The following is a 12942-nucleotide window of genomic DNA, read 5'->3' on the forward strand; positions in this document are numbered from 1 at the left end:
CAATCATCACGTCGAGCGCGCCGGCGCCTACGACCCGAAGACCGCCGTGACATGACATACGCAACGAAGCTGCTTCCAGCCAGCATGCACAGGGCTATCGTCAGGAAGACGAGGGACATGCAGCATATTTGGAACAAGACCAATGGTTCGCAGATCATGATGTCCTGGACCATGCGATGTCCAACAATACCATCAAGGCAGTTGATGCGCGGCCATGCAGCTGCAGCACCGTCCGTGAGATGGTAGCACGCATGTATCTCGTGGATGGTGGAAAGGCATTCAAGCCAGAAGCCCGTGGAGACATGTTGAGTTCAGAGAGTACGTTGGACCTGACAATCTAAACAGGAAGGGGACACGCGATGAACAATAAAGTAAATATGCAACACTATCTCAGTCTTTTCGTCAACAGCCCGTCCTTCCTTCCCGTGGTCTAGTTCACTCAGCACCTGGGACCCTCGTTCTCGTAATAGTGCTGGTCACAGTGCTCGTCCTGACAACCGCGCTGGAAACTGTCCTTGTGACTGTCGTACTAGCTGGGCCCCTGGTAATGAAGCACGAGCATGCAGAGGATATCTCGCCGCTGCCGAGGCCAAGCGAGATGTGGATGCCCCCTGGCAAACCAAGCGAGATGTCCAGTTGACGCTTACGTACCGGTAGCTCTGCGGGGCATGCGGCATCGTAGAATGTGTACGGGCTCATGGGATTGTAGTTGGTGTTGTCGATACTACGAATACAGTCAGCAAGAGGTTGGGACTACGCACAGGAGTTGGACTTACGCAGTAACGTCGAAAAGCATGCAGTTGGCTTCACCGTAGCCAAAACTCAGGCACTTGCTATCGGCCTTGCAGAGCGCGCTACAGGCTTGGAACGTGTTCTTCGTACCGCTGGACTCGAAGTAGTAGGCTGGCGTGGTCTTGACGTATGCTACAATGCCGCAGCTTGGTGTGCCTGTGGGCGTGCTGTGGAGATGTTAGCTATTTACAGTGTGCGAGATTGTGGGCTATAGGGACGTACGGAGATGGGCTCGAGACGAGCGTTGAGGATACGATCGTGGAAGAAGGCTGTATAGGAGTGGGCGAAGATGATGGCTTGGGTGTTGAAGATGAAGAAGGCTTTGGAGTTGAAGACGAAGACGGTGTTGGAGTTGACGACGATGTAGGCCTTGGCGTAGACGATGGCGTTGGCTTAGGGGTGGCACTGGGCGTCGGAGTAGAAGTAGGTGTTGGCCGTACAGTTACCGTGGTCTTTCGAGTGGTAGTAGTGGTGGTGGTGACGCCACTGGTTATGGTGGAAGTTGCGGTTCCCGAACGGAGGATGTTGCTACAGAAGAGTGCCGCTTCAGACGTATGCCCTTCAAACGCGTCCAATCCACAGTCTTCCACTAATGATGTTGTTAGACTGCTTTGGCGTCATGCGAAACGAATTCATACCATCAGGATATCCAAACTGCCTCTTTATGCGACTAGACGCTCCTACACTCGCAGTGAGCGCTACCGCCAAACCTATGGAAAACTTCATAATGTCGTTTCTGGCCTTGGCTAAAAGTTGACTTTGGGGGGATGAGTTGGTACCGGGATTGATGCTGAACGTTCGTGTCTTATAGACACTATCCATACCTGCGACTGCAACATTTTCCCACTAACGAAGCGGCTGAGCTGAGTATTGCATCTCGCATTTCATTTGGATAGATGAACCACAGACCCCTTGCCTGCCTCGGTGTTCTGGCTCAGACAAGGTGGGCTAGAACGCGTACATTCCTGCCACCGCTATAAATGAACACGAGAACGTGACCGTCGCCCGCCGGCAGATGTTGATCGACTGATGTCTACCGAGCAGAAGTTTGCACTTCTTCCTGCAGCCAGGCAGGTGGCTTTCCCGATGTTACGGTCCGAGAGTGAATTGGCCAATCAGCAACCTTCTCGAGATTGAAGGCGAAATATCGAAAAGTATGGGGAATTAGGCTTAAAGTAAAAGTGCGGACAGGGCTGCCGTAGTTGGACCCTTTATCCCTACGCATCCCGGCAAAATTGAACTGCGTTGAGCGAATATGTTAGTGCTGCTGCGCAAAAATAGCGACAATGTCCACTTGGTGCAGAACTTTGCATTAGAGCTCTTCGCTAAGATGCATACAGATCTGATCTGACTTCCTGACTCCACGCTATTTGCACGGCTTTGCACCAGAAGATGCGGGCCAGACACTTCGTATAACTGAACCTCTATGCCTGTTCAGGTACGGACCGAGACGGACGTACTGACTGCGTTACACGGGAAGGCACAGAAAACTTCGGTTTGAGTATTCTCGTGAACAGTCCAAAAAGCAATGAGATATGCGAGGGAGAGACTGAACAAGTGCGCTGTAATCTACATCAATACAACGACGAGATCTGGTAACATCCCAAGACGATGTAGACTTTTAGGTGTTGTATTGATAATTGGTGTCTAACATTTTCTTTGGACGGTGTACAGAGATGAAGCGCGCTATCCACGGCGTACGACAAACCACAGCCGCCTTGTACTGTCGTCCAGATGGAATTTCTGGTGGTCCCTACCCAGCGGCTTGAGCTTGGCATCCACGGTGAAGTTGATACCGAGATCATTGCCTATCTCGTTCCACATCTTTTGAAAGCTCTCCACATTATGTCGATACATCGTGCCTGTAGGACCTTCCTTCTCGAGGGGCTCGGTGGCTCCGACCTGTCGACCGAGTATCATCGAGCCTGGTCGCGGGCACAGTAACGCGACCACGGCTTTGGAGACTTGGACTTGTTTCTCGTATCCCCACAGATGGAAGAATGACCCTGCATACACCATATCCATCTGACCTTGGATATTCGTGAGCGCTGACTGAGGGTCGAAGATATCCGCTGTCATGAATCTCGTCTTGAGCTTCTCTCGATCCCGAAACAACTCATAGCCCAGGTCGATGAAGTCCGGCTGTAGGTCGCAACCGTATAGATTTTCAGTCGGTGCTCCATCGTTCGCAAGCAAACGAATGGTCTGGCCAACGCAGCAAGCCATATCTAGCAGCTTTTGACCTTTTTGTAGGCGTTCCACGATCTCTTTGCGCTCGTCCGGGAGCTCGGAAAAACTGGGGTCGAGAAACCGAAACTGCCCAATACAAGGATATGGATGGACCTTCCAGGCTTTCTCACGAAGTTGGACAACATGATCGAGTACGTCATCTGATGGGATTCCACTCCACGTTTCGAGAAGGCGCTGGGTCTCGGGAGGGATATGGTCGTGTGAAGGGTTTTCTTCGAACCAAGCAGGCATCGTGATCTCGGGCTCTTTGATATCGGTCATCCTGGTATGTACCGTGCCAGCTTTCGTAAGATGCGATAGTGATGTCGGCACCTGGGCAGGCACGGCTGGTTTGCTGTACTTCCGTACTAGCGCCACGCTAGTTGTTATTTCCGTGCCCGACCCGTGAGCCATCGCACCTTCGTCCCCTGATTCCATCCGGACTCACAGCCCGCCCTCCGCATGTACAACGTCGACGACCTTTGGAGAGACCAAAATAACTGCCCAAATTACTCGCAATCATACCTTTCGTCTTTGATACTATTCAACAGGCGGCCGTTCTTGACGATTCAGAAGTCGCGTACTGTCTGCAGTGGTGGAAGCCCTGGAGGCTACGAGATCCTTGGGAACGCTGAAGCATGTCGACTCAGCAAAACTTGTTCTTCAGAGCCGTTATGGAAACACTCCACGATTCCGTTGAAACCTTTCTGCATACCAACAACCTGGCCGGATAACGATCAAAGTTTGGCTTGCGACAGAACAATAACCTCCCAATGTCCCAATCTGGCCGGGTTTTCTCATTGATAAACTTCGGCGAAAGAGACCGCTGATAACAGTGTCGACCAAGTTCTCACACTAAGGGGAATTTTACATCTGACCTTTTTGTGCAACTGAACGGAAGACACGGGTTTGGCGTGTTGCTCATGAACGACGTACAGGAATGGAACTTCGCGACCACCATGCCAGATGCACGATATCTTGACCTTGCCAGCTTACTTATTTGTCAGGAACAACCGGCTTTCTGGGCATCATCAGTCAATACACATGTGGAGCTGTGCCTCAGGTAGCCCAATAGCATTCCGTCATGTGTAGCACAAAGCGGCTAACATGTTCATTGGAGTCGTATTTGCCAGAGGCATACCGCAGCCGAAATGACATGTCTACTGTCGTTGAAGGCGTCATATCCAGTGGGCCTGAAGACACTCCGCACGTAACGTCTCAGGCTACATCCGAGCTGTACGTACCCACCAGTTCTCTTGCTACGCCGCCAACAGCCATGCTCAAATCGATCACCGACCCGTCGATAGTGACAGCGTTTGGCTTCATGACGATCATGCCAACCTTTTCATGGGTTCAAGGTTCACAAACCCACATTTCCGACACGATTTATGACGATCACGTACATACCAAGCCAACAGAAAGAGCGTATACTGGGGCTATGGGTAGAACGGCGAACGTAAACGGTACTTCCCTTCCGACGTACTCTTATGACCTGGCAAGCTCGGCTCCCAATAGACCTCGTTATGTTGATGAATTGTGTGGGAGGGTAACGAAGCCTATATATAGTGCTGGACGAAGGACCGGTGAAGAATGCAGATCAACCTCTATCTTTACCTTGAGCCCGTCATTCTCAACGTCTACGCAATGACCGGAAAGACCATAGACACACTTGGACGCCACGACACCGAAAGCAGTACGGATACCGAATCGTGTAAGCTACAGGTGCGCGAGGGTGGGCGTGCGGCATGGCTCACGGTATTCGGCTCCATACTGGTGTACTACGCCTCCTTTGGGGTTATGAACAGCTTTGGTTTCTTCCAGAACTACTATAGCAGCGACTTTCTGAAAGAGACGCCGCCATCGACTATCGCATTCATTGGGACGGTTCAAATGGCGCTCATGAACTTACTGGCTGCTCTTTCCGGTGCTCTTTGTGATCGATATGGTGTTACGGTTAGTACTCGTCCCCGTCACTCCTTGATGAAGACTAACGCCATAGTCAGAACCTCTACCTTGGCTCAGGCGCTGGCACTGTGCTGGCCCTCATCATACTGTCGTTCATACACCCTGGACAATTTTGGTTGGTTCTGATGACGCAAGGCTTGCTGATGGGCTTTACCATTGCTTTCGGTGTGCAGCCAGCAGTCACGGTAGTTGGCCAGCACTTCAAAGAGCGACGTGCCTTGGCTATGGGGTTAGTATCTACAGGGTCGGCACTGGGCGGAATTGGCTTTCCGCTAATGTTCGATCAACTACTGCCCAGATTGGGCTTCCCAAACTCGCTACGCCTGGCTGCTGTCAAGATAGCGTATGTCACAGCCGCCGCATCAGTCTTCTATCAGCTAACTGTCTCAGTGTTTGCTACTTAGTTGCTTTACGTATCTCTACAAGCAAGCCCAGTGGCAAACCGGATCGCAAAGGGCTCGGCTCGCTTATCGACTTCAAAGGATTCCTCGACACACGCTATGCCGTACTATGCATTGGAACGTGGCTTGCTATACTAGGCCTTTGGATCCCGGCGTATTATCTTAAGCCATATGCTAACTCAGTTTACCCTGGTAACAAAGTTAGCGACTACTTCTTGTGCATGCTGAACGGCTCCAGCATTATCGGCGCAACTTTTGGAGGCTTCATAGGAGACCGACTTGGCAGGTTGAACCTACTCTGGCCCATTACCCTCATCTCTGGCTGTCTTTGTCTCTTCCTATGGCTTCTTGGCAACTCCATGGCTACTCTCATTTTCTTCGTCTGCGTATACGGCTTTTTGACTAGCAATGTCACTGCTCTCCCGCCCTCGATAATCGGCCACATCACACCTGACGACAAGTTGGGAGCGCGCATTGGAGCTTTTTACAGCGTTATCGCTATAGCGAGTCTTGTTGGTACGCCTGTTGGGGGCGCACTCATCACGGATCACGACACAAAGGATGGATATCGATGGTTGATTGTGTTTTCGGTAAGCTGCTTTCTAAGTATAGGCATATGGCCGATGGAGTCACTAACCGGCGACAGGGTGCCGCGCTCCTCATCGGATCAGCTTTCATGTTCATCAGCCGGATGCTACATGATAAGGCTTTAAACACGAAGTGGTAGACATGTAGTCGCCTCGCTAGTAGACGAAAAGAAGTTTTGGATAAAGATGTTGAGTAAACTCAGGATGAAGACGAACTTCATTCCACATAATGGGGCTAGGCCGGTCATATGATATCCTTCACAACACTCGCCCTCAGATAGAGCTGGGATGGAGTACCTCCCGGCACGATATTTCACATCGACATTTCGGGGGCCAGAAGTCGTCTGGGATGACTTCTCGCACCTCTTCACCCTTCTCTTTCTTCTCAAGGCCAGGAACAACAGCCTCCTCCAGCTCTACTCCACCCATATCTTCTTTGTATAGCTGTCCAAGCTCCTCAGTAGTAATCTTCAGCTCTTTCTTTGCAGCATCGCGGAACTTCAGGAACCTGATCTGCTCATCCTCATCCATGAATCCATGGAATTTGACGACATCGTATGGGGCTAATACATCGGCAGCGCTCTCATAGATGAGCCGATGAAGAGTACGCGGACAGTTGAATGGTTCTCCATAGAAGATGCTGACCGGTCGCTGTCTTAGATCATCCTCTAGATATCCACTTGCATCCGGTAGCCTGAAGATCACCTCATTCAAGTGAGGAAGCCTCTCAAAGACTTCGTAGCTTGTGTCATGTGGCTTCAAGTGCTGTGCGAACGATCCAGCAGTAACCTTGAAGAAGCACAGCGCGTGAATGAAAGACAATTGTAGGTAGATCTTGTGGATTCCATGACTGAAAGTAGCGAATCGGTCCAATTGCGGGTAGATCTTGGGGAACGTCTTGTACAGTGTTTCCAACTCTCTGGCCTTCTCGTCGGATGGAAGACTGTTCGCTTTGGTCAACTGACGATGCTCTCCTAGTCGGCGGATGGTGCGCTTGAAGCTAAAGTAGCTCTCGGCGACGATGCACAAGCCGTTGCTGAACTCCAAGTCGCTGCTTCCCGAGAAGCACAGACGCAAGCTGATCGCACGAACTTGGTGCGAGACAGTGAGGAGAGACGCCCATCTTCCCAGCTGACCGACTACCTCAGGTGCGCCTTGTTTGACATGGCGGACGCGGCCCCTGGACTTCTTCTGTATAGGTAGTGGAGGAGACTGATGCATGCAGAACATAAGGATTCGCTCTTTGACCTCCGTGGGAAGTCCGGTCCAATTGAAGGATTGGCCGTTGGCATGCCACCACTGGTACATGATCTCGTCGGACGCTGGTCCAGCAATCGGGGGGAACTCAGCCTCGAAGAAACGCACAAGCGGTACGAACTTGTTCCTCGACCATACCTGCACCGCTCCCTTCATGACCTTTCCCTTTTCGCGTCCACGCTTCGCGATCTTCGGGCGACAGACGGCGAAGATGGGGTCGGTACCGAAGTTGTAGAAGCCCACGCAGAGTTGGAAGTCTCCATCGATATTGGCGAATCGATCTGGGTTTGAGGTGTGAGTCGCTTGGCATACGTCGATGGGGACGTTGAAGTGTGCGGCGGACTGGAGGCGGTACTTCCACGCAGCTTCGCGGATGTTCTCGATGAATGGATGTTGGAGGAGGGGAGGGTCTTGCCAAGCGCCGGGCGAGAAGTTGATGCTGAAACTCATTTTAATGTGAATACGAGGCATCAGCGATTGGTGGTAGAGTGGGTGGAGTGGAAGTTGGCGGCAATGTGTGAGGCGTGAGGTAGAAGGTAGAAGGTAGAAGGTAGTAGGATGAAGGTTGAAGGTAGAAGGTTTAGGGTAGTAGAATGCAAGTTGAGGGTAGAAGGATGAGGGTAGAAGGATGGCAGCTGCTCTGACTCTGAGATCTTATACCCACCAGAGTCTCGGCGGTGTGGGTACTGGCGGGTTGAAGGTAAGAAGTTCATGGGAATAACGCTAGGCGCCAGGCATCTACTTGCGCCGCACAATAGGTATGAAGTGAGAGGGAAAAGATTGCTATTGTCTCAATAAGCCAGTAAAGATAAGTGGCATACGACCGACTATTTCGAATAGATATTGTCCTGAGACGAGTGCAAATAGAGCAATGGGCGCATACGTTGCGCTGCTTCTACTCTTCTGTTGTGTGTTGATGTAATGTAGCCACCTAGATACACGATTACGGACTACAATAGCATTCAGCGCTCTTGTCGCGTTCCATCTCTCTTCAGTGCCAGCCGCTGTAAAGAACATATTCAAAATAGGTTCATCCTTCATTTGATTAGATATAATATTGCAATGAGGAAGTGCCAAAATGCCTGAAATGTTACTGTCATCGGAGATCAACTTCTTGCCCTCACTCTCTCCCGACAACTCCCACAACCAGTATCTTTACTATACCGCTCACCGCCGATGCCCGTCGTCATCATACCACCACATATACGATATGCTGGCTCACTCAACACGGACCAACCAGTCCTTGGGTTGTACCTCCATCCGAGGTTACACATCCAAAAGCGTCTTGTGACGGAAACGTGCATCGCGAACCCAACACCGCACTGCCAGCGGCCCTGCAAACGCAATCACCTTTCCGTTTTTCTCGTCGACCCCAAGACTCGTATTCGCGGGAACGGTAATTTCGTTTGACGCTGACGGTTGCATCCCGGCTGTCGAGATCCCGTATAACCGATGCGCTCCGCGGTTGTGGCACGTTACTTCCAGTGTGAGTTTTGGAATCGGAATGACTGTTCCGAGAGGGTGGGGCTGCGGCGGATGGAGGAGGTTAGTGAGGAGAGGTGGAGTCTGGGTTTGCGATTGGGAGGTTGAAGAGTTTGGCTGTGGTGGATTGGTGAGTGAGCGGGAAAGCATGTGAGTAGGCTTGCTGAAAGGGTATGTTGTAGGCTTTGGAGAGGATTATGTCGAGAGGGTTCTGATGGACAGGAGCGGAAGCTTCCCATTCTTACGCTAACAATCGATGTTATGCTTCGTTGAGACTATGCTCTCACGGTTTTTCGGACTGGGGTTTTGTCAGCAGCTGCAATTGATGTATGCCCATCTCACTCACATCATCTACCCCGTAACTAATGTCAATGCATCCGCCATGCCTCATTCGCCGTTCAATTCCACAGCACCGGGGTATATACAGCATCCTTCCTCCCGTCCCGCACCACCCTTCGCGCGCTTCAAAAAATATAGCCCATCATCTCTCACGCCCTCACCAAACATCCTCAGCCCCCACCTCCCACTCCTCCCCATCCTTTCTAACACACTCCCCCTTCTCATCCCTACTACAACTCTTCCGCATATCCAACGCATCCTCGCCATCATTATAATAATCCTTGACAACCCTGTACACACTATACCCCATCTTGCGATACAACTCCTTGGCAATCTCATTGCTCCGGCGCACAAACAAATCCACAAACCACGCGTTGGCCGCATCGGACGATTGTTCGAGCGCAGATGACAGCGCGGTTGCGTAGCCGAGGCGGCGCGCGGAGGGGGCGACGGTGAGGGCGGTGATGTGGCCGTGGTAGGGGAGGTAGTTGGGGTATTGGACGCCGGTTGTGGAGGGCTTGTAGGGTTTTATCGGGGGGTCGAAGGGCGAGGATTCGAGTTTGCCTAGGACTTGGGGGGTGTTAGTGGATGTTGCGCATCTTCACATGTAGAAGGAATAAGAGTTGTCTGGTGTCTTACTGTAGCCTTCAATCTCGCCGTCCATGCCTTCTATTATCTGGCATAGCTCGGGCCATTTTGTCAGGTACTCGAGGTAGAAACCGATGTTGTATGTTTCTGTGAGGTGGTCGAGGTTGCATTGAGATACTCGAAGGAGGTCGGTTGGGCGCATTGGTCGTACTGTCGCCATGGTGGGAGATGGGGTGTGTTTGGGCACGAAGCGACACGTCGGGGGTGGTGGTGGGGTCGTTGTTGACGCGAGGTGTTGGAGGGATGATGCATGGCGGCACTCCCGCGGCGAAGACTCGCTTACACTCGCTGGCCTGCTCTTGCGCAAATGCGCCCTATCACTTGCCCATTATTTTGATCTTGTTTGTGATATATATTAAGAATTATGGACATATGAAAATTAACGCCGCTATCGATGCTATGCTTAAGTTACGTTTACAGAATGGGTATAGAGCAGATGAACAACAGCGCAGTACAGCCCGACCACCCGGTCTATATATCCTTCATCTTCTTTTCATATGCGACCATCTCGTTCTCAGGCTCAACACTCTTCATGAGGTATCTCTCTCAGTATATTCTTGTTGCGCCGTCTCTTATCTCCATGCGAACCGGTGTTGCCGTTCCCAACGCTGCCTCTTCCTCTTCCTGAAAGGGAATCAGCAGTGCTAGATGCGGAAAGAATCAACACTAGCCTGTGCCCCGTTGACATAGTCTTTGACCGACGACGCGCCTGATCGGATGCCACGCTGATCATAGGTCATTGGGCTTTGCGCTCGCGTCGGAGTCGAGGGGTTGCGCAAGTTGTCGTAATGACGGGATACGCCATTGCCGTTCGCATAAGGAGACGCCCCACGTGAGGGGGTACGCTGGCTGCTGGTATCGTTGCCGTACTCATCGAATCGAGGAGTCTGGTAGGGTCGCCTGTCTCCCGTTAAGCTGTTGCCGCGGATGTCGTTGGGTATAGGCGGTGCTTGGCGGAATCTGCGATGCGGCGCAGAGTGCTCCTTCTCGTCAACGAGGACCACCATCCAGACGCCCACAGACCCGTTCTGTCCGAGCAGCGGAGTGCAGTGTATCCACCTGGGTCGGCCCTCTTCGTAAGAGTCTTCGAGGTCTGATACGGCGTGCGGCAGCCAGCGAATCTTCGCTGTGACACCACGCGACCCATCTGCAAGCGCATCGCTGAGAGAGTCTCGGACCCGGTTACTTCCGCCGATGCGATCGAGGAAACGCGACTGGAGAATGCCGGGGACACGGAGAGATGGGGATGTGAAGAGAATACGCAGGGAAGGCGCCGGGCGCACAACGAGGTACTAAATTATGTCAGTCTCCTCGCATTGTCACGTAGAAACGGCAGCCACTTACGTGTTTGTATGGGCCAGACAGCCTGCCGTCTGCCTTGTTGATCGCTGGCTTCTCAGCCCTGTCAACGTCAAAGGTCGATTGGTCCTGGATCAGCAGTCTGGGTTTGTGCTGCATGCTCGCATCGTCCTGTTCTTCCAGATGTTCTCTATGCATGTTGCCGCCGTACTTGCGCACGGTGTCCAACTCGGTGTTATTGAACATCTCACTGAGCGCCTGGAATTCATCTTTCTGAGGCTCCTTCTCTTTCTGGCCCTCCTCTTCATCGAGCATGCGCCGGAAAGCCTCGAGATCGGTGCTGTCCTTTACGAGACCAGAGATGTCGATTTGCGCGCCAATAAAGTATCGTAGAGTTCCCCGCGAATCAAGAAGAGGCGCAATCATCAAAAGGTTCATAAATGGCGATCCATCACGGCGACTGTGTTGAAGTCAACAAATGCTCACCAATGAAGTCGCAAGAGTGACCTCGGCACTTACTAGTTCAGGAACACCTCGCTGTGGTCTTTGCCTTCGCGGGCCGCTGTGCCAAAGCGCTCAACACTGGCCCGATTCGTCTTCGGGCCTTGGAGAAAGCGACAGTTGCGACCGATGGCATACCCAACGCCGTACTGAGTCGTGCGGTGAAATTCTAGTTTCACGTTAACCAACGGTCAGTTTCAAGGCGCAACGGTAAACTAACCTTCCGACGCAAAGATGATCGGGTTATCAGTCCTAGATGGGTCTGTCAGGCAGAAGACTTCGGCCAGACCCTCGCTAGCCTCACGAAGCATCGGAGGTAAATTTCCTGTTACGCGTTTCGCAATGCTCACGCTAACCACTTGAATGAAGACGTGGGTGATGAAAGCCGGAAGATCGTCACGGACCAGGACGTCAAAGGCCCGATTGGCCTTTTCCTCCAACACTGCGTTCATGGTCCTCCGCGCTGGAGTCTCGGTGAAGTCCAAGCCCTGAATGGGTTCCAGGGCTTCTGCGACGGCGTTGGCATAGCTGATGGCTCGTAGCGCTTTCAGTGCGTCGAGGTAGTAGATGAGAGTAGGAAGCGAGTTGGGCCGGGCGATGCTCAGGAATGACGTAAACCGTAGTAGCGATGCAGTGTCGGCAAAGATGGCCTTTAGATGCTCTCTCGAAAAGAGTTGCTCTGATCTGGTCTCGAGAGAATATTGTGATCGTGAGTTCTCGATGGGTCCGCAGACAAGATCGAATGACTGGGGGTCATCTTCCAGTAATGGCGATAGCCGGTCTCCGTCCTCGATGATATCTGCTTTTTGCTGGAGAGGACCCAGTTGTCGCGTTGCGAAAGACGGGGCGGTGGACTCATATGATATGACTGAGTCGGCTGAGCTTCGTATCGTGGTCGGCTGTTCGTTCATGGGGATTCGTGAGGACAGTATGTTTTGTGGCACGGCACTAGATGTGCGTGACATACTTCGGGTACGCGTCTGTTGCATGTCTGGTGTTACACGTCCGTTGTTAGGCGAAGATGGCTCTGCACTCAGTCGCCGTTGCAATGATATGCGCTTCTTGTTGGCCTGAGGGGTGCTGGAACTATTTGGGGATGAGTAAAAGGAACGAACGAACGAAGGGGGAGAAGAGGGGAGTACCTGGTGCGGGAAGGGATATGGATATCCTTTCTTGTAAAGTCTATCTGTGGAGCGGGAGCAGTCTCGTCATCCGAAAGCCAACTTTCTCTTCGTTCGGGATCAGCCGGTCTAGTGACGGGTGAAAGAGGGGCACTCCTTGCATTTGAATCAGAAGCATCTTGCATGGTTGCAAAGTCCAGGACCAGTGGTTCATTAAACGCACCGCCACTGCCGTTGGTGACATTGGGGTGGGCATCCGTATCGGGTGCCATGACGCTATCGACATACGCTGGGGCCAACTCGGTTGAGCTCCCCATTTTG

The 12942-nt window shown here is 52.1% G+C and overlaps 5 protein-coding genes across 5 annotated transcripts; 1 reads left to right on the top strand and 4 right to left on the bottom strand.

Annotated features, from left to right (window-relative positions):
• Positions 1-529: 529 nt before the first annotated feature.
• Positions 530-3303, bottom strand: J4E92_005016 (uncharacterized protein; the record flags this gene model as incomplete). Its single annotated transcript, XM_051496400.1, has 5 exons — positions 530-541; positions 652-724; positions 777-959; positions 1015-1061; positions 2494-3303. 5 exons carry the CDS (start codon positions 3301-3303, stop codon positions 530-532), a joined length of 1125 nt encoding a protein of 374 aa, XP_051353120.1.
• A 1362-nt stretch (positions 3304-4665) lies between these two features.
• On the top strand, positions 4666-6114 carry J4E92_005017 (uncharacterized protein; the record flags this gene model as incomplete). The annotated part of the gene is made up of 4 exons (XM_051496401.1): positions 4666-4974; positions 5025-5329; positions 5422-5977; positions 6034-6114. 4 exons carry the CDS (start codon positions 4666-4668, stop codon positions 6112-6114), a joined length of 1251 nt encoding a protein of 416 aa, XP_051353121.1.
• A 133-nt stretch (positions 6115-6247) lies between these two features.
• J4E92_005018 (uncharacterized protein) lies at positions 6248-7702 on the bottom strand (the record flags this gene model as incomplete). Its single annotated transcript, XM_051496402.1, has 1 exon — positions 6248-7702. One exon carries the CDS (start codon positions 7700-7702, stop codon positions 6248-6250), a length of 1455 nt encoding a protein of 484 aa, XP_051353122.1.
• Positions 7703-9209: 1507 nt separating this feature from the next.
• J4E92_005019 (uncharacterized protein) lies at positions 9210-9860 on the bottom strand (the record flags this gene model as incomplete). The annotated part of the gene is made up of 2 exons (XM_051496403.1): positions 9210-9622; positions 9692-9860. The coding sequence occupies 2 exons, from the start codon at positions 9858-9860 to the stop codon at positions 9210-9212; spliced, it is 582 nt and encodes a 193-aa protein (XP_051353123.1).
• A 484-nt stretch (positions 9861-10344) lies between these two features.
• On the bottom strand, positions 10345-12938 carry J4E92_005020 (uncharacterized protein; the record flags this gene model as incomplete). Its single annotated transcript, XM_051496404.1, has 5 exons — positions 10345-10992; positions 11045-11459; positions 11519-11669; positions 11721-12586; positions 12643-12938. 5 exons carry the CDS (start codon positions 12936-12938, stop codon positions 10345-10347), a joined length of 2376 nt encoding a protein of 791 aa, XP_051353124.1.
• Positions 12939-12942: the final 4 nt, after the last annotated feature.

This window comes from Alternaria infectoria (assembly GCF_024043175.1).
Source record: "Alternaria infectoria strain BMP 0036 chromosome Unknown scaffold_7, whole genome shotgun sequence".
Classification (NCBI taxonomy): domain Eukaryota; kingdom Fungi; phylum Ascomycota; class Dothideomycetes; order Pleosporales; family Pleosporaceae; genus Alternaria; species Alternaria infectoria.